The sequence below is a fragment of the Periplaneta americana genome, chromosome 1, assembly GCF_040183065.1.
Source record: "Periplaneta americana isolate PAMFEO1 chromosome 1, P.americana_PAMFEO1_priV1, whole genome shotgun sequence".
NCBI classification, from domain to species: Eukaryota; Metazoa; Arthropoda; class Insecta; order Blattodea; family Blattidae; genus Periplaneta; species Periplaneta americana.
The window spans coordinates 229,234,390-229,256,749 of record NC_091117.1 but is presented as its reverse complement, the minus strand read 5'-3'; the positions used below and the strand labels follow the sequence as shown (position 1 = coordinate 229,256,749).

The 22,360-nt window shown below is 34.8% G+C and overlaps 1 protein-coding gene across 7 annotated transcripts in view; it reads left to right on the top strand.

The window, feature by feature from the left end:
• The window catches only part of mei-41 (meiotic 41), a 130,411-nt gene that overhangs the window by 57,175 nt on the left and 50,876 nt on the right, over nucleotides 1-22,360 (top strand). For all 7 annotated transcript variants that reach the window (XR_011334767.1, XM_069838864.1, XM_069838871.1 and 4 more), the window contains 6 exons: nucleotides 2,503-2,629; nucleotides 5,231-5,358; nucleotides 7,950-8,113; nucleotides 12,057-12,217; nucleotides 16,698-17,045; nucleotides 21,321-21,460. Coding sequence is in view for 6 of the 7 variants with exons in the window: in XM_069838864.1 (XP_069694965.1) it covers nucleotides 2,503-2,629; nucleotides 5,231-5,358; nucleotides 7,950-8,113; nucleotides 12,057-12,217; nucleotides 16,698-17,045; nucleotides 21,321-21,460 (1,068 nt within the window). In the remaining variant the exon portion in view is untranslated. The remainder of the gene's footprint in view (nucleotides 1-2,502; nucleotides 2,630-5,230; nucleotides 5,359-7,949; nucleotides 8,114-12,056; nucleotides 12,218-16,697; nucleotides 17,046-21,320; nucleotides 21,461-22,360) is intronic.

The window sequence follows — 22,360 nt, the reverse complement described above, 5'->3', positions numbered from 1 at the left end:
AAATAATATTGTAACTTTTACTTCAAACAATAATGTAACTTTTATTGTCACAACAATAATCACTTTCTATAATTTAATTTAAACACTCCCGTCAACAATGGGATTTCCACTCCACACAGCTACACATTATTCGCTATTGCACTCCACAAACGACAATGACAATTCACTTGGTTTATTGGGAACAACAATGTACTGCTAATCGAAACTAATGTTCACAAAGCACTATTTACAACACAAAACTGTCAGTTCTCAGTTCACAGTTCGTTTGCCTTGGCTAGTTCTTCTAGCTCAGTCAATCAAGTTCACAGAATATCGAACCCAGGACTTGCAAGATTCAGTTCTTTGAACTTCGAACTCAGGCCCCCAACTGCGGTCCACTGCACTCGAACCAAAGGCTCTGGATATGCTGCATTGGCCAGGATGCTCCCACAGTTGCGGACACATTCAAGTCAAACTCCGGTTTCGAAGCTGGCTTCACTGCTACACAGGACTGACTGGCTTGCTGACCAAAAACTGAACTCTTTTCTGTTCTCCTCGCGTCCTGTATTTATTACCAAACCATAATTTCCAGAAAGTACGATGCTCGAAATTTCTACTTCTGCGGCCGGGTAGCTCAGTTGGTAGAGCAGCTTGCTAAGGACTGGAAGGTCCGGGGTTCGATCCCAGGTGGTGACAGGATTTTTTCTCGTTTCCAAACTTTCAGAACGGCCCCGAGGTTCACTCAGCCTCCTATAGAATTGAGTATTGGGTCTTTCCTGGGGGTAAAAGGCGGTCAGAGCGTGGTGCCGACCACACCACCTCATTCTAGTGCCGAGGTCATGGAAAGCATGGGGCTCTACCTCCATGCCCCCCAAGTGCCTTCATGGCATGTTACGGGGATGCCTTTACCTTTTACAGACTTCTGTTCTCGCTGCTTCTTCCCGGACGATTCTGTTCCGGAGGTTTCGTCCCCCTCTTCACCTCGCACAGCGAAGCACCAGCAGCTTTGCGTCCCCCTTGCTCCGTGCCACACCGCAGCGACCAGCGTTTTGTTTCCCCTCAGCGCTCCGCGGAGCTCGCCTCGTCTATCGGGCCTCATATCTTCTCGCGCGCCCCACTTGTATGGGACGCGTGATCGACTCTCGACGTGGCTGTCACAATATTAAAGAAATTACCACCAAACTAAATTCAGCATGTTTTACTGTTAGATATATACAAGAGATAGTAAATGTCAGTACCTCACTACTTTGCATACTTCCACTCAGTAATGAGTTTTGGAATAATATTCTGGGGAAATTCTACAGATAGTAACAGTATGTTCCTACCACAAAAAAGAGTAATTAATTAGAATAATAGTGGGTGCTAAATCTAGGGAATCATGTAGGACCATTTAAAAAAACTACAAATGATGCCCATGGCTTGTCAGTATATTTTTTCAGTGATAAACTTCCTCGTACGTAATCGTGAAAACTTTGTAACTAAATTAACAGTTCATAGCACAAATACGTGTTAAAAATGACTTTCATACTCCATCAGCAAGTCTATCATGCTATCAAAAATGAGTGCATCATATGGCAGTAAAAATGTTTAATAGCCTCTCTATGGATGTAAAAAATGAAACTTAAAAGCTTTATAGTACTATTAATTTTTTTTATGTTCCATATTCTAGCTGTGAAGCTATGTACAAATAGCATGGAATGTAAATAAATAAATACAATACAATTTGTCACAGTTTCGTAGAAAACACTTCTTCAAAATCTGCAAAAGCACTGAAACTGTGAACTATCTCTCATGACAAACTTTTACGTTAACCATGTGTTGCAGATCATCATTGACCACTGATAGCCAACAATTCCTTTCCTGTTCTTGCATGTCCTTCGTCGAACTATGTGACTGTTTTCTCACTCACGGCATTTTGACTGTAAACTCACAAATGTGATGATGATTAATATCATTCGGTTCCACTTTTCTTGCATTCATGTCATAGTTGACAAGCCATTTGATGTAGACATTAACATGAGCTGATGTTCTCGAATGACATCTCTGAAGTCAGCATTGCACCAGCAATATTCACAAATGGTGCTTATTTTCAGAACATGTTATATGCATCTGAGGATTTGTAGGATTAACTGCTATTAAAACACGCTACAATATTTAAAATAAAAGGTGTTAATTTCTTTTGCAGACACATCATGAAGTTATTTCTTGAAACTAACAGGTTGTTCTATGTCAGAACTCACTATTTTGTCAGAACTTCATTGTTATATTTGTTCTTGGCAACTGTGGGTCAAACTGGTGTACAATGAGTGGCAGATGTGAAGAAACTTCTCAAGACCAAAACACTTCAGATTTACAGTGGGGAATAGTTATTCTACTAAATTGTCTCACATAGAATTTCATTTAAAATGTTATAATAATGTTTGTTTCTGGCACAGGGTTTCCTTGCTTTGAAGAGGAGCAATAGATTTTATGGGAATTGTTGCAAACTTGTTTCCAAATTAAGATGAAACGATTTAATTACAGATAATGGATTCATTGCTGTTGATCTGTCAAGATGAAGATCAGAATCTTAGAGTAGCTGCTGCTGATTGCATTGGAGCAGTAGGTGCTGTGGACCCTGGGCTTTTGTCGTGGAGAGAATTACAAAAAGGTTTGTTACTTACAAATCATATTGGTGTGCAAGTCAATACATCAGGATCTTTAAGTCTGTATTTCTGACTAAGGTTTTAACTTGAGTTTTTCTGCTTTAATTATGATTTAATAATCTAATACATTTCATGTATATCTATAACATTTTCGCAGTATCTTGAAAGATTGGAACTTGTTTCCAGTTCCAGGTTCTCTATACATTATTTTTGGGTAACGCACGTTGTAATAAAAGTAGATTTACTAATTTGAGTAAGTGTGTTATTCCTTATTTAATAGGTATATTTTGGGATAATATCAATGTCAGAATGCCTTGAATGTCTTAAAGTTTCTTTGCATCAAATTTTGCTGCAGTAGTGTTCCTTATAGTCGAGAAAACGAAGTGACATACTTCATAAGAGCAGAGTGAACTTGTTGCATATGTTGGTTTAAAGAAACGAAACCAAGTTGAACCATACAATCAGTTTGTGAATGACACAAGACTTCTGTAGAAACAGTGTCCTCCTCATTGTTAGGGATCCCAAACGTCCTGGAAAAGTTCTGGTTTTTAGGTATGTTTGTTAAGTTGCCCCAGTGTCCCGAAAGGTTAATCCCGGTATTTGATACTATCGAAATTATTTGCATCTTAAATAAGCAAAACATCACTAATTGCACCTGCATTCTATGGCATGGAGGGAAAAAAGTTGCTGTTCGACACAATCAGGTAAATATCAGTAGGCATGGTTACTAAGCAAAGTTAACAAATCAATTTCATTTGTTTCTGATTGTGAAATGTATTAAGATGCCGAAACGAAAGCGTGTTTTCACTGATTCTTCTAAAGAGCAATTTCTATTTTTGAAAGAAAGTAGCGTTGATAATAGGAGGTCGAAAGTAGAGTGCAGTTTCTGTCGCGCTGTGTCTAACATTGGCCATGGAGGGAAAGCTGGTATCATGGATCACATTAACTCAATGAAGCGTGAAGCTACTTAGGAGCAAGAAGTTCAAGTCAATAATTAACCTCATTTTTTTTTAAACAGAAGGATTTTGTGATCAAGAAGGAGAACTTGCAGCATAGGAAGCAACAATGGTATTTCACACTGTGAAACATAATCATAGCTTTCAGTCTATGGACTGCACATCGGCAATAATGAAAAAAGTTTGTGGATAAAAAATTCACGTGTGCACAAACAAAATGCAAGGCCATTATTGTTAATGTTTTGCCTCCTTTTGCAACAGACAAAATTCTTGATGGTTTGAAAAGTGCGAAGTATTGCTGTTTGTCAGTAGATTCTTCGAACCATATTGATGTCAAAGTTGTGCCGATTGTTGTACGATACTTTTCTCCAGAAAATGTTGTTCAAATACTAGAGTTCGCTAATCTGCCTGGGAAACCTGTGATCTTCTTGTTGGTCACGTTTATGAGACAATCGAGAAACATAACATTGCTGATGAGGTAATAGATTTTTCAACAGACAAAACTAATACAAACTTTGGCGGGTTGGTGAGAAAAGGGAAGAACAATGTATACAATAAACTACAAGCTAGGCAGAAACATAGTGGGTATTGGCTGTGCAGCCCACATGATTAACAGTGGTGTTCAAACTGCTTGGATGTTCAAATGATTCTGAAGGAGATTTATCAGTATTTCCATCAGTTTACTGTGAGAGTCGAAAACCTCAAGTCTTTTCGTCAATTTGTGGATACTGATTATAAAACTGTATTGGGACACAGCAGGTCATGATGGTTGTCACTTGAAACGTTCGTTGAAATCAATGATGGACTGAAGTAACACAATAGAGGTGTGCAAGAAGATTACATGACTTTCTCAGTAATAAGGAATGTTTCCTATTCTTGCTATTTCTGCAGTCTTTTTCAGTGCATTCGAAGAACTGAGTGTGAAGTGAAAAAAGAAATAGACCTTCTAGCAAAACTTGATATGCGCCAGAGTGAAATGTTCCTGAACAATTACGTGAAACAGAAACTTGATAATCTTTGTATTGAGGGTTTGATGGTAAAAGATACATTCAGAACCTATGTATTCTATAGCACTACAGTTCAGTACATTAAGAAATGGACCTGTCAATCATTCACACTATTTTCCACAATGCAGTGGATTTCCCTGAGTTTTTCTAGTAGTTGGGAGAAAATAACAGAAAATGATATTGGGAAGCATTGTTATCAATGAAGAAGAACTGTTTAATGAACATGTTCGTATAAAATGTATGCCACAGAACAGAGTGCAAAATTGTGGACAGATGGAGAGAAATATTTTCACATTTCATGGAAGAAAACATAGCCTACTGCAGTGGTTCTCAACAGGTGTGCCACGAAACTTCTAAGACTTTATTGTTCGTAAAAGTAATTAAAATAATTTCATTCAATATTTATTTTTGCTTCTTACACAAAAGTTCAATTCATTGTGAAAAGAATTATCACACTTCTAATTTTGCTATTCTACTGCATTACATTATCTCTCCATGATAGCATCCTTATGTTATCCAAATCTGAAAGTTTCATGGAGGAAGTAGTATAGAAAATGTGCTTATTCCTAGAGGTGTTGAGAAAGTTAAAAGCTCTGTTATTGAAAGAAGACTGTGACAAATTAATATTTCTTGAATGTTCCAGCAAGAGAACGACTCCCACTCGGAGTTGATACAGAATCATTCTCAGTTCTTGCTCTCAACCATCTTGCACGGTCATTCCAGCATTGCAGGGACACATTAACTGTGGATGCTTTCTCGCTGGCTATGCAGGTAAACATATTTTTTTAAGTTGGATAATTTTACAAACAGAATACCCTTCGTTCATTATTTTATGATTTGCATTCTAAGACAGGGTTGGGCAACTTAATACATCTTGTTTCTTTCAAAAGAGTGGCCAGAAGGTATTCTCCCACCCAAACTGAGAAAAAAAAGAACTGCATTTAAATCTATGTATTTACTTTTTACGTTGCACAAACAATATTAAACCGATATTGAAATGTTCACCAATCGATTTTATTTCTTTCTATCACTCCTACTTCCAGAACAATTTTACTGAAAGAAACATTGGCCAGAGCATGCCTTATGTTTATTTTTATACATGCGGGGGGAAAATTCAATTATAAATATTATAATTTAAACAAGAAAAATGAAATGTCTTGAAATCTGCAATTACTTACCATATTCGAGCACAAAAAACTTCGAATCATATGGTCCAATCTAAACCTAAATCCTTACTTACATACTGTTTTAATGAGAGCACTGTGGTTTCTTAAAATCGAAAACCAGTAATATAAAATCCAATTCTAATTGTGAGGTTGCCACTCGAAGAATGTGTGATATCACGACATCTGAAAGTCTGTTTCTGTTCTTAGACTTTACATGCTTCAGTGAAGAAAAAGCTGTTTCGCATATGTAGGTAATTGCAAAAACCAAGCAAAGTTTGAGACCTGAATTTCGTAGCAATGGGTAACGTTCTGGTGAAAATAGTTTCCAAAAGTCAATTCCAGTAACCTGAGATGGTTTACATATGGATCACATTGAAGTTCACAAAGCTCTAATTGAGGACCATTTTTGCAAAACTTGCTAACTGCAAAATTTGCAAAATTGAGATTTTGATGGATTCGTTAATATAAGGCAGGCCTCTACATGATGTTCAAAGCGTCTTAGTAAAATTGGGTTATTTCTCTTCATTGTAGTGTGTCAAAGTGTGATCGTTTTTTCAAAACTTGCTTTCTGCTATAAGTGAGACATACAGCAAAATTTGCTTACTATAGTGTTTTGTCTCTCCTATAAAATTTAGTTTTTTCAGTTAGCAAGTTTTGCAAAAACGGTCCTCAATTGTAGACGACCTTGCTGAGATTCGATATCACGATGTGTAGGATTATTGAATAAAGAAATGCTTAGAGTTTTACTGCAGTCAGAATGGCTTTGTAACAAGCAATGGTCATACCCCACTTGAGAACCTGTTATACAGTATATAGTGTTTGTGTTAAATATTCATTGTCTAAAAACACTGAACGATCTCTCTGTTTTAAATCTCGTATATGAATTATTTTCTCGGAAGATTTTAGTGATTAATAGTTGTGTTCCCTATTATAACTACTAGAAGAATATATGCAATCTTTTAAACAAAGCCTGGCTGGCCACTTTCATTTTGACCAAGTGTAGTTACATATAGTTGTTAGTTTCGATATTATTCTGTAAGTTTAAGTTGATTTCGTAAGTATTATACAGTTACATATAGTTGTTAGTTTCGATATTATTCTGTGAGTAAGTTCAAGTTGATTTCATAAGTATTATACAGTTACATATAGTTGTTAATTTAGATATTATTATGTGAATAAGTTTAATTTGATTTCGTAAGTATTATACAGTTACATATAGTTGTTAGTTTCGATATTATTCTGTAAGTTTAAGTTGATTTCGTAAGTATTATACAGTTACATGTAGTTGTTAGTTTAGATATTATTATGTAAGTTTAATTTGATTTCGTAAGTATTATACAGTTACATATAGTTGTTAGTTTCGATAATATTTTCTGTGAGTAAGTTTAATTTGATTTCGTAAGTATTATACAGTTACATATAGTTGTTAGTTTCGATAATATTTTCTGTGAGTAAGTTTAATTTGATTTTGTAAGTGTTGTGCAGTTATATATTGTTGTTAGTTTCGATATTATTATTCTGTGAGTAAGGTTAATTTATAAATTCACTGCATTCCTATGAATAGAGTGCACCTAATCACTCGGTTACTGTTTATAGTATTGATTGATATATAGGTGAAATAGAGATTCATTTATTTAATTTTATTTATTACGTATTTCTTTGTTTTAATGTTTTCTGTCTTTATTCATAACTGGTACCTTAATTATGAGTCTTAAATTGTAACTTCAGTGTTATTTGTGTTTGCTAAACATCTTTATATTTAATAATAATAATAATAATAATAATTTATTTAATCTGACAGGATTAAGGCCATAAGGCCTTCTCTTCCATCCTACCAGATAGCACATATAAATACAAAAAAGAAATACAAACACAAATGGTACAAATTAAGTTAAAGCCCTATAGAGGGTCAACAGAGTCAAAAGTACATTATAGTGCTCTTATCGAGCTAATACAACAAAAAGAAAGAAAACAGAGATAGTAATAATAATAATAGTAGTAATAATAATAATAATAATAATAATAATAAATACATTACATATTAATTTTCAATTTTACAACAGCATAGTTACAATATTTACTATATGTCATGGGTTAAGGTGAAGTTGTGCAACCTGACATGTGTTCAACAAGCAATTCCACGAACTAGAATGTGATTTTTAAATTTAAATTTGAATTTTACTTTTTTATTTACAGGAATTATTAAAAATATTCGATATTTCACCACATGGTAAATCAAATAAGGAAAATATTTGGGACAAATTTTCAAAGGAAGTTCAAGAAATAATGACTCCTTTCCTGACGTCATATTACAAAAACTCTGTGTGTCCAATTGCAGAAGTGCCTCATCCAATAATTGGGTTAGTATACTTTGTGTTTTCATCAAGTGAATGAAGTATATTATACTATATTAAACTATGTTGTTGCTGAAGTAGCAGTTGCTTGTAATATTTTACAAGTTTATTACTGCCATAACAGAATATTATCGTTATTTTGTATGATTGACTGACATTTTAAATATTTCCTTTTGTTCTAGTATATTTCTATACTCTGATCTGAAAAATATTGATTACTAGGACAACCACCTTTATGTTTTATTTTACGGAAAATTATGCTTTAAGTTTAAATATGTTTGCTTTATTGTGCTTTCACCTGTTAATTGTATACAAAAATAAAATATAAGATTTTTAATATGAAAACAACAAATATTTTTTCTTATAGTTTGTGCTTAAAAGTGATACTAAAATAGACAAAAGTTACAACAAAGTAGTACATAACGTGCTAATTCAATAGTAATAATTTACACCACTCTAATGGAAAAGTATGAAATATAAAAGTAAACACATACCGAATTTATGTAAAATGTTCTGAACCAGTAATAAAATTTTTAAACACAATTTCCTGTGCATTGTTGCTAATGTTCATCTTCATTGTTGAAATGTTGATTGTAGGGAAGTCACATGTGAGCATCTAAATTCTTTTTCGTCATAGAAGTTGTACAAGAGCTCAAAATCCAGCTGAGGTTGAGAAACTCCTTTCTACATAGTCATTGGTTTGACTTAAGATTGGCATCTTCCTAAAAGAGAATACTGACAAAGACTCTATTTCTTCATTGTTCAAAATGAGCTGATTGATACATAGAAATATCTTCTAACTGTACATTATTGTTTGAGAACTTTTCAGTTGAATGGTATACCCAAGACAAGTGAAGCAGAACTGGTTCTAGTAGGATTCATATGTCCTCCATTCAGATATTTATAATGTGTTTTGCACTGGACATGGGGTTACCTAGATACAAGAAAGGACTTTTGTTTTCCAAAAAATTGCAGATATTACTTGCATTAAAGGAGAATACCTACTACCAGTACATTAAACAATTAACGGTGGAACTGAATATATTATAATTCTACTCTAACAATATGAATATCCTGATAATTACAAACACATACATAATATCAGTTATTCTCATACTTCTGAGAAGAATGTTCTTGCAGTAGAAAAGATGTGTTTTCTTTGTTGAAGTCATAGGAATTCATACATGAAAACTCTGAATTGTCTTTAATTTTAAGCAGTGCTTTTATCCTATTTAGTTGAAGTTCCTTTCTTTCAAGTCTCCAAACGATTTTCATCAAGAAAAACATTCTTTCCATAGGTGCAGAAGTTCTCGGAAGAAAGTACTCATATTATTACACGATGTATGCCTAGACTTAATCTTTTAAAAATTGTTGCAAATAAAAAATGGGGATCTGATATCATAACAATGAGAACAATTTATATAGCTTATATAAGATCCAAATTCACCTGAAGAAAATTACTACATTCCAAAACGCTGCATTAATACTGTGTTTGGGAGTGCCTAGAACCACCTCAACATGTGCAATATAAATTCAATGTAATGTCCAACCTGTTTGGTTATATATACGTGAGAAAATTCTTAAAATTCACCTTAAGTTTCAGTCTTCATCAAGACGTATGTTTTTTCAAATAATGGATCACAACTTCAGCAAGTTTTATAATACACAAATTGAAGATGTTCCTTTAAATGTAACTTGTTTAAAGATGGAACAAAATTCACTTGTCAGTGAAACTCCACCATGGATGTTGAAAAGGCCAAAGTGTTATATTAGTATCCCTGGCGATTATACTAGGAATGATGCACCACATGTTTTAAAATCTAGTGCCATGGAACTAATCTGTAGCAAATATGAAAGTTTTCTTCATATCTATACTGATGGGTCACGGAATCCTGATGATGGACAGGGTATTATATCCCAAAATGTAACGAGAAATATTATATATCATGTTCATCTCCCTCTAGCCTCTACTGGCCATAGAGGCAGCTCTTTTACATATCTCTTCCTTATCTGATATACTTGTATGCATTTTTAGTGACTCGATGGGGGCTATTCTAAATATCATGAAATGTACTCCAACTTCCTATGCACAAATTACAATCTCTATACAGAAAATATTAACTAAACTAAATCTTCAAAAAGGAATAGTATTCCAATGGATACCTAGTCATTGCGGCATTACTGGAATTGAGATTGTTGATAATATTGCCAAACAGGCAACATCTTTGGGGCCCAAACCTATGCAAACAACTTCTGCATATTCTGCAGTTAATTCTCATTTAACAAATTTATGGGTCGAATTATGGCTTTCTTCTGATAAAGGCCAAGTACTACAAAACATTAAAAAGAAACCTAATGATTTAAAAATGTTCCACAACATTCCCAGACACATACAAACTTTCTTAGCAAGAGCCAGGACAGGCCATATTATCACTCAGAAGTATCTTCACCGCTTTAATCTTTTTGACTCCAATAGTTGTTGCTTGTGCAACAATAATGAAGAAGATTTGGAACATATCCTCTTAAACTGCCCTGCCACAAACATCCATAGAACTAATCTAAAATCTGCAATCCCTGTAACCTTGACAATTCTCTCCAATACATATTGAATACACCTCATCTTTGGAATGTGGCTGCTGAAATATACAACCAGCATCGTGCTTTTTACCCATCATTTGTGAGAAGAGGAAATTCATAGTGGAACACGTGTTGTCAACAAATAGCTGGATACACTACGAAGATAGAATAGATAAACCCTCAACTAGGTGCAAGAATGATATATATATATATTTTTTTTTTGGATTATACTTTGTGCTTAATTTTTTGAAGTTATGTTTATTACACTTCTCATAATTTGCATTTTTGAGACCCATGATAGTTGATAATATCATTAAGAGTACCAACCATAAGTCCAATATGTAATTAAGTATGTTTTTTATGCACAGCCATTTTGCATCTGGTGTGTGATATCAATTTTTGGTTGTAGAATCTTAAACGGCATTCGAAATTGCTGTATCATGTAAGGGTTTTGAGATATTTTACATTTTATATGGATAATTTTCGATTTGAACAAAGCCCTTGAATATCTCTGTGCTGATTAGCTCAGCAGGTAGAGTTGTCTAAAACCTCTGTTGAACATACCGCTAAATTGTTGATGTTAAAACCGTACAGAACCCATGTAGTGCATTAGTGCTCCCAGATGGCGCAACTAGGTTAAAGTAAAACACCCGACAGGAAATAAGGAACATGTCAGAATTAACTACAGAAAGTGCAGGACAGACGTGAAACATGCATGAATGCAGGTGCTCACAACTCAGGTAAGTTTTTTATTTGAATTTATCCTGCTGGAAATTATGATCTCAGGCCATTCCTATAGCATGCGGAGATCACTAGACCTTTGGTTGAGCCATGGCAATTCGTCTCGACCACTTTGCACAAAAAATGCTCTTTGGACACCAGTCATTTCCATTGCGAGAGGAGAAGTCAGAATGTTTTCGAACCAAGTATCCTGCCTTAGCTAACTTTTGTGATGCAGTTCCATTCGGCCAAGATTCAAATCCCAGTGTGCTGAAATGGAATTTTTTTCAATATAAGTTTTCATGCCATGCCATTATTCCACTTTTTTTTTTCCTTCTTCCATTAATAATGATAATGTCATCGTCTGGTATCCCGACCAATAATCAGATGGCTGAAGCATCAGGTTTCCATGGTGGAGACCAAAGTTCAGATTTAGTGAGTTCGAGCACAAGTTGAGGTAGATTAAGAGAGAGATTTTCCTGGGAAACTTTGTTGTCCCTCACATAATTCCACAATTTCTGCATTCATTACAATCTGCAAAGTTGCTGTGTCACTGTGATCTGTGCATGTCTGATGGTGTGGCAGCTGTTGAAAATTCTCGTGGGCTTGAGAATAAGAGAGAGAGCGTTATCTTGTACTGTTTTGTTCACAGGTCATCACATGGTAAAACACTGAATGATTGGGCCTGCAATTGGGCGTTCACAATACTGAAAACTATTAAACTGCCAAATATTAAAGCAGTTTTTGAAGCTTGTACAATAAGCCTAAAACGGGATTTACAAACATTGCTTTTCTTCCTGCCATTTATTTTGAGTAAGTATTTCGAGTATTACATATTATTGCAATAATTTTCGAGATGTAGACATTTTTATCTACGTTACATAGGCAAGGTGAAAGGTTGAAATAACTAATTTTAATATGGTATAGTATTTCAGTGTAGAATTTATATCCCTGCCACGTTAAAACTGACTCTCTTACCTTATGTGAAACAATATTTGTTAAATGTCAGAAGCTTAATACTTTAAAGATGAAGCTTTCAAGTTCAAAAACTAATGTCAAAGTATTTTGTATGTTTTCTTTTCATCCTTTGCATTTTATGCTCTCTTATTTTGTTACGCTTTGATATTGAGTTACTGATATAGCTTTAAGATAAATGACAAAGAAGTAATTTAAAAATATATTTATACATTAAACATTTCACTTTAATGGTCTAAAAATTCATACTTCTTCAAGTTTATGGAATAAAACTCGAAGATCTTTTGTAAATTGTAACATTTGAAAGATGATTGTCAAAGTGATAGTGATGTTTATAAGGGTGCATCAACATCTGCGACTATGATTGAAGACTCTTGCACACACAATTTAATACCAGCATAAGTGAAGCTACAGAAAAATCATTGTCACACAAACTCTCAGTGCAAATTCATTACAAACAAAATTATTCATTATAATTTTTCATAAAAGTAAACAATTGTGATTAAAAAGGCCCATAAAATATGTTATTTTTGGTCCAATGCCTAGACCTTTGACAATGAAGTCATTTGCCATCTTGCAATCCATTATTTTTGTAGGATATCATCGTGTAGCAAACTGTGCATCTTGATGTGTCCCGTGTTCATGTCTTCATTTGTGGATGTGTGGGAAGTTCCTGCCTTGTTCAGGTGGCTTGCCAAGCAGTCATGACCTTTCATCAACCTGAACATTGCAACAGCAGATTTCCAGATTTGCCAGGTTTTATCTTTTGATCCATTTGAATTTTGTTGCTTATGGGTAGATCTGAATTTACTTTTGATTACCTTTTTCAGAATAAAATGGAAGTGCATTATTAGATGGTTGTAAAATTTCACTGCCCTTCTAACTAAAAACTCTACTGTTTTATATCCTTTTATATCACAGTGGGAGGAAATGCATTGTAAATTAATTTTTACTGCAGTTTAATTAGGTAATAGATCATTTTCTTATGATCCTGAATGTTAGCCCCTGTTGTGAAATTACAGCTTACTTTCGAAAATTGCATACGACCATATCCTGTAAGGAAGAGGTGATGCAGGATAGCCATACGGGTCTTAGCCTTGGGGATGGCAGTGGCAGTACATATAGGCCGTACTTTTAATGTTACTGTCACCATACAATAAGAACAGATTGCTGTTATGCGCACACACGCACGAAATATGACCCGCACTTTGGGAATGAGTTCTATCATACTGTATGAACATTTGTTCAATTGTAAAAATCCATATGTCGTATGTGAAGCAGGCGTAATTTGTTTGTTTCTTAATAGAAACAGTGGAAGTTGCACTAAGGGGAGTGATGCTGCTGTGACGTGAAGTACGGGGAGAAGGGTAGGACAGGTCAGGTCTGGTAAGCAGGCCCAAGACCTGCATTTTGCAATCTTATATTGGAAGATGTCTCTTTACAGACCACAAGAATATTTTCTTGGGTGTTGGATTGGCCATTGATCCATGAAATAAATCTCCAGGTCACCAGATCCAACCCCTTTAGATTTTTGCATTGGGGTTTGGATAAAGACCTAATGTATCAGACAAAATTACAAACTTGCCCATTTTGTGAACATTGCTACATTCATCAGCAGGAGGAATATTTTAAAATCTGCCTTCGGACTGACCTATGCTTGTTTCTGTTAAATAACGTGATGGACACAATGATTATTACAACTATTATTTATTTATTTATTTCTCCCTGTAACCACTACAGAGTACCATGATGCAATAGAGTAAATGCCTTGAGGCTTAGTGATACATTGTTGTTACCTACCAGATCACAACTAATTATTTAAATTGAATTCAATTGAAACAAAAAATACGTCAATTTAGATATTGTGGGGGGGGAGGGGGTAAGTCTGAAACCAGGCTTAATTGCATTTTAGATTTCATCCCCCAGCTATCCCCCCTTTAGAAATTTCAAATGGCACCCCTATATTTTTATACTTAAATATGAAAGAGCATTCGATTGTTTGTACACCTCATTCATTTATTTCACATCTTTTGTTTTATATCGTTGCCTGGCAACCTCAATTGTTGTTACTGTGATTATTTCGTCGTACTTGGTAAGCTAAACAATGACTTTAATCCTTAAAAGTGAATTAAAAGTCTTTTGTTAAACTGACAAACCTTAAAAAATCTCGCATAAACCAATGCTTGTCACTTACACATAACAAAAAGGCTCTTTGATTCACACGCTCATATTAGGTTAAGCGACTTCTTCCATCAAGGACAACCCTATTCAGTACTGAGAGGATCCTGATGTTCCCTTTTGGTTAGGTATTTGTGGGTTATGTTACTGTGATTAGGTTGAAGCTACAAATACCATTGAACATTTCTTGTAACGGTTGTGTTCGCCCTCCTGGTTTGATGCCAGAACTCACTAAAATAGCTGTATCAAATAATCAGTGTGTTCTTGATATTGTAAGATGTATATTATGAAGAGCCTATGCGCACACCACTGTACTGTACGAATGGAAAACGTAAAAGTCAGTTTTCGATCAGTTTCACATTCATAAATGTAATGTTTTCGTGCACATTTTCTTCTCTACTACAAATGCACTGGACTGATCTAAAATGTTTTGACTATGACTTCATATTACCATACCCACAATACTACCGTTGCAGATAGTCCTATAGTAACCAACATTTCCCTTAAAGTTTGAAATTGTACAGCAAAGTTTACATATGAATTTATGATCTGTTGTAGCATGTTTTTCGAAAAGTGGAACTTCAACATTGTCTATAGACCATTTGACAATATCTTAACGTCCTTCCACGCCCACCACAATAGTGAATTCCATTATGTATACTGCAGTTATTGTACTCGTACCTAACTGTATTAAAATACAGAAATAGAATTCCTGGAAAAGAAAGTCATTTAGTTCTGCGCCAGCGTACAATGATATTGTTCACTTCTTGAGGACGTTTGTATTGAAGTCAGGCCTACTTGCAGCACTCGCTGAAGTAACAGTACTTCATCCCTTTCGCTTTATTGTACAGTATTGAACATTTTCATACGAACTTCCAGTTAAAGATAAATGTTTTAAGGCTGGGGAATAAAATATCCTTCGAGATATTGAAAAATTCGAGTTATGGAAAAAATTTTACACACACATTATATGTGATGCTGCCAGGAAATTAAAATTACCTCAAGATATGAAAATTCAAGATACAGAAGTTCGACTGTATTTCCAATATGTGCTGTCAGCAAGCTAATACAGCAAGTCTCTACAGGAACTGCCAACACAATGCATCCACTTCATCTGCTTGGCTTTTTCCCAAATTATTTTCAATTTCAGGAATGCCAACAAGTTGTGTGTTTCCTTTGAACGACATCACTATTGGTACCCTGTCACAAGCACCGTGCTCACTGAACTCAGGAGTGCGTGCGCGCGTTTTTTTTCCCTCAAGTTTTGTTTACAAGAACCAACCCATATTCTTGTGAAACTTTCGGCAGTGCTTTATTCACTGCATCTGCTACTTTTGTGAGGTGAAGCAATGGCGACGCAATAAAATATAGATTCGAAGAAAGTATTTCTCATACATACATCATTTTATTGACACTTTTCTTTACCACCTATCAAACCTACTTTATTGTAATATAATAATATTGAATTGGGCGAACCGTCTATACTTATCTAGTTTATATTTGGATTAAACATTAACGTTTTCGGCACTTATGTGCCATTTTCAAATGCATGCAATTGCCTTATTACATGTTCAAATAGATACACCTTATGTGTGTGAAATATATGGTGTGTACCCTTGATGATCTACCACCATTTACAAAATAATATATAAATTAAATTAAAAACACTTGCTAATAATTAAAATCTATACTAATTTACATCTACAATAAAAGTCCCATTGTTCCATTCAAGATAACCATATTGTCACATAAAACAATGGGACTTTTATTGTAGATGTAAATTAGTATAGATTTTAATTATTAGCAAGTGTTTTTAATTTAATTTATATATTATTTTGTAAACGATGGTAGATCATGAAGGGTACACACCATATATTTCACACGCACGTGTAATAAGGCAATTGCATGCATTTGAAAATGGCACATAAGTGCCGAAAACGTTAATGTTTAATCCAAATATAAACTAGATAAGTATAGACGGTTCGCCCAATTCAATATTATTATATTACAACGTGCTTATCGGAGAATCATACAAAATGAAAAAACTACTTTATTGTGTTTCTGCTAATGAATAAGAATTTTGTTTTATATTAATAATAGTTATACATGTTTTATATTAATAATAGTGGTCTTGTTTCAGTGCATGGACTTGTGACAGCTACACCTGCAGAAACGGAAACTTTTTTGGAAGAGATCTTAGCCGTCTTAAATGCTAGCAGTAATACAAGTAGCAGTAGTGGCAGTGATGTTGGTAAACTAGCTCAGGAATTTGAAATTCGCCCTGATGAAAAACCAAATTTCCCTGTCACTTTAAGTGAGAGAGAACTAGAGACAAAAAAGAGCCCGAATGTGGACCACAATATGTTGTGTGCGAAGACTGTATTCACTCTGATTGACTTCTTATGGTGTTGGTTACAAGACTGGAGATCTGCCAATGTTGACAAGTGTCGTAATCCAAGTGACGATCCTGTTTACTTTACTGTTGAAGGTATGATGCATTCTCTCGCCTAGTTTACAATATTATTTTGTTTACATCTCTTGCTTAAATGTCCTCTTGGACCACATAAAGCTTCAATATATTTAAATTTACTGTTTCAGGAGTGTTTTTCAACATGGTAGATGAGTGAAACTAATTTATATCTGAGTTTGTACATATAATAATACATGAAACTAAATTGCTGAAATCATGTTAATAATTCTTTTCCATAATTTTCTGTATGTATAATTTAATTTAATTTCCCTCATTAGAGGACTGCCACAGGGACAAAGTGATATAGACAACTTGAAAATTTATTACAACTTTACAAAGGTCTAATATAAAAATACAACAATTATAGCTCTATGTAATATAAAAGAATCTACAAAAAGTTGTTGTTGTTGTTGTTTTCTAATGCCAGGCGTTTGACAATAAAGTCATTTGACCTCTTGCACTCCAATATTTTTCAAAGATATTATCATGGCCAGCCACTGAAGCACAGATTTTGAGGTGTTCCGAATCCATTTCTTGTGATTCTGTACCATTAAAGTAGTCCCCGCCTGGAGATCCGATTGGGGGACTATTTTACCTCCGGATAATCTACAAAAAGTAACAGAAATTAACTCTCCATTAGGCACTCAGAACGCCATTAGTCACAATGGGTCTGTCAGACCCATGCTATTGTTTTTATCGTGCTGGTGATTATTTTTATTTTGAGTGAATATAAATTATTGTAAATGTTACATGTGTGCATAAAGTCCACTGTAGGCTATTCAGTTGTTGTTTTTCACGAGAAATGAGGGGTATTTTGATCGGTATTCATTGTAGATGCCTGTTGCTAGTAGCCAAGGTTGGGGTGTAGTCAATATATACTGTAGGGGTGCGTCTTCTGCAACTGTAACTGATGATTTTAATTTACTTCTTTTGTGGTTTATGGATGGACAGTATAGAAAAATGTGTTCCAGATCTTCATCATGATTATTACACCACAGACAAGTAGGATTATCAGAAATGTGAAATCGGTGTAGGTACAATTGAGTGACAATGTGACCTGTTCTGGCTCTTGTTAAAAATGTTTGAACATGTCTGGGCAAGTTTTTGTACATTTCCGAGTCATTTGGTTTCATTTGTCCAGACTGTAAAATTTTGTCAGAAGAGAGCCAATTGTTGATCCATAGGTTTGTAAAATGAGACTTTACTGAAGCAAAAGCACTGGATAGGGATATCACTTGAAGAGGTCTTGGTTGCAAATATGTTGCCTGTTTTGCAATATTATCAACTTTCTCGTTTCCAGGTATACCACAGTGACTAGGTATCCATTGAAATGTTATTTCCTTTTGGAGTTCTTTTAGTTTACTTAGTTGTTTCTGAATTGGAATAATTCTATGTGCATATAAGTTTGGTACATATTTAATTATACTAAATATAGCCCCCTTGGAGTCGGTAAGTATGCAAATAGATTTTTCAGAAATTTGAGTAACACACTGAAGAGCAGCATCAATAGCTGGCAATTCAGTGTCAAGACTGGAGGAGGATGAACATGGTATGAAATAACTTTTTTGATATTTTGGAATATAATACCCTGCTCCTGATGTCCCATTATTAGGATTTAGAGATCCATCTGTATAAACTTGAAGGTGATCCTTATATGTACTGTAGAGTAGTTCCATGGCATCTAAGTTAAGAATGTATGATCATTTTTGGAATGATTTCCTGGAATTTGTGTGCTATGTTCTGGAATCACCCATTTCCATGGAGGAATTTCGTTCACAACTGAAGTTTTAGCAATGAGTGTTTCTGTGATATAGATTGGTATTTCTTCTTTTTTTTATTTTATAGAAATTACACAGGATATCATCTGACAGTTTGAAGAACATCTGAGATCTGGATGAGGCTTGCAATTTTAAATGTATTTTTAGATCCTTTTGTAATATATAGTGTCTGATTGGTTGAATATTACATTCAATTTCTAGGGCAACTGTTGATATGGTTTTTGGTACTTCTAGGCATAATCTTAAGGCTGAGTTTTGAAGAACAGAAATTTTTTGTAGATGAGTTGCTGATGCTCCTCCCCATATTTCACATCCATAGGTCAATTTTGATCGTATATAAGCATTATAAAACAGACGCATTGTCGTGATATCTGATCCCCATTTCCCATTAGCTATGATCTTCAAGAGATTTAATCGTGGTAGACACTGTGAAGCAACATTGGTTAAATGTGTTTTTTATAAAAGTGTTTCATCAAAAATTAATCCTAGGATCTTAGGAGTTAGGAGTTGGATTGTACTGAATTTCTTGATTATTCAAATAAATGTGAGGTTTATAGTTTTTTAAGCTATATCTTCTTGTGAAGACAGTATATTCAGTTTTTGATTGCGAGATAGGTAGATTCCATTTGGATGCCCAATTATTGATATTATTTACAGCTGTTTGTATAACTCTTAATGATTCGTTTGGATCTTTGTTCGTAGCCCATATTGTAACATCATCTGCATAAATACTTATTTTTACCTCAGGTGGAACAACATCATATAAGTCATGTAACATTATATTAAATAAATTTGGGCTTAAAACAGAACCTTGAGGTATATCACCTGTAATTTTTTTGGATAAAGATAGATGATTATTTACTGAGGTTTGAATTGTTCGTTTATTAAGAAACAAATGTAGAAATCTTAGCATTCTGCCTTTGATTCCAAGTTTCATAGATTGTAATAAAATGGATCTGTGTGGAGTATTATCAAAAGCGGCTTAAAAGTCTATCATTACAGAAGACCACACAACGTCCTTATTTCTTCTCATGAGGTATTTAGGGTTTGGTTTATTTCTGTTGTGATGATTGTTTCTATAGGATGGTTTGACAAGACTTTGGACGGCAGCTCTCAAGTCGACCAGTATTATTGCTTTTGTAAAGGAATAGATTCCATAGTTGAGATTGTTAACTGCTAGCAGGATTGCATGTATTTCAGCATCATATGCTGCCCAACATGGAATAGTTTGCAATGTACCCCAGCCCCAGCATTATCATCCATCTGTATATATTCTAATCCAGTCTGGCTCTGAGTGAGTATTTTTCGTTTATTATGTTGCCTTCAAAACCATATCTGGGATTTCTTTCTTTTCGAGCCATCTATTGTTAGCTGGTTTGTTATGTCAGTGTAGTCAAGAGAATCGACTATTAGCTTAGTGTTACTTACAGCAATATTTGCATCAAGGTCAGTCATCATTTTCTGACATGCTTCTGTAAGTGTATTTGTGTTTTCTGGGAACTTGGTGGGTAGTTTCGAATCTATTTCGTTCTCTACAATGCTGTCATTTTGATGTAAATAGCTGCAGCTTGTTCTATATCTCTGTTGAGATGGAGGTGTTCTTTGTATGTAATTGTTGGTGTAGTTTTTACTGTAGGCTTTGTTCTGAGTTCTTTCAAGGATATCCAAGTTTCTTCGCGTGGTAGAGATCAAGATTTCACATACATTTCATATGTCCTGTTTTGAACACATTCCCATTTGGCTCCAGCTAGCCTTTTCATACATTTTATTTAGTTCCCTGTATATGGTCTGCAAATTTGACTTGTCTGGTGTGACACCTCGATGCCTAGTGATGGTGCTCTTCTGAAGCATGTTATTTTCGATCTTTAATTTGAAATCTGGATTTTTATGACATAAGGAGACGAACTTGTATACAGTATACAGAGAATATTCAAGCCCTGACATGCTAGCAGATGTCTTTTCATTGCTTGATGAGATTATTCAGAACCAATTTGACAACACAAATATTTCTCATGTTCAGTTGATCGTGCAAGATTTGTTGTATGGCCTCTCTGACAATTCCTATCATTCTGATGCCCGAACTCGATCTTTATGAACAATTTTATGATTTTCTGAATATTTTCATCAGTTTTTGGGATCTAAAGATGCCTGAACGTGACATTCAGTTATCCCTATATACCTTCTTTAATATTTTCATGCACTATGTTGAGATTAACATACTGCCCAGTCTTCACACTAGGCAGCAAGTTGACAACACAGCATTCACTTCAAATTGACCTACCCCTGCTGGATTCCAGGACCTCCAGGGTTAACAACTTTCACGTTGTTCCACACCCCTCATTCTCGTTCTGCCCTCAGTATAAGAAGAGAAATGTTTTCAAATAACCACATCTGGTATTTTATTTTGGTGTTGAAGTTTTTTCATACATACTGTTGTTTCAAACTATATTAGCTTGCTTTTAATTCTCGTGTGCAGCACCTCTCAGTTATTGTCATGTATTTTACATTGTTTCAGCATTCCTCAGTAAAATTCCATATCTTACTGTTGCCATGAGCAACATGAACCAAGGAGAATATCCTCGTGCATTGAAGTACTTGGAAAAATATATCAAGTTAAAACCAGAAGAATTTCAAGCACAGCTCTGGCTTTTTATGGTATGTCTCAAGATTTAATTTGTTAAATTTGTTTTGTTATTAATTTTTGTACTTACATTTCCATTAATGTTTGGTTGTAGGGTGTAATATATAAAATAATGTGGTAGGCCTATGACTTGGCAAAAGTTTAGGAAAATATTTTGCAGGAAATTTGTGTACAATAATTCTCTCCATTAAACACAGTTCAACACATTGTTCATTGCTCAAGCTTTCTCATTTCGTACACTCTTTGTCATTTGTTCATATATTTCCAGAAATCATGTGGTCTTCATTCTATCCCACCTCTTTCTATTGTAGAGAGTGGTTCAAACCGACACTTTGCACTCTGATCTTAAAGATCTAATTCCAGAGTTGGTCATATGATAGTAGCAATAGTGGGGGTGGTGGGGGTGGTGGTGGTGTTGGTGGTAAGGGGGGGCAGGAGTGGCAGTGTTCGTAGCAGCTCCTTTCACTCGTTACAGGAGCATAGGACATCAATGCAAGACCTCCATCTGACACAGCTGACTGCCATTGGCTTAATATTCCTGCATGTTCTCCCAGAATTCTCCAACACCATTTAAAAATCTCCTCGTACTGAGCTCGTTGAAGATTCCAATCCAGTGCTGTCTTTCAATGGCTTCTGCAGGTTTTCGTAACTTGTGACCAATTCACGTCCGTTTTCGCCTTCTGATTTCGACCTCATTTGGTTCTTATTCTGCTAGTATTATTACTATGTGCCAATATGGAAAAGACTATGTCGTTATAAGTCGTCCTTAAATCTTACTGACCTTGAAAGTATTAACCTGTGGGAGGTTCAAGAAAATTATTAATCAGAAATCATACTGAAACATATCGTCAGTTCTGATTGTGTCCGTGTTTCGATACCAGACACATTAATGACAGGTTACCCTCCCCCATTGT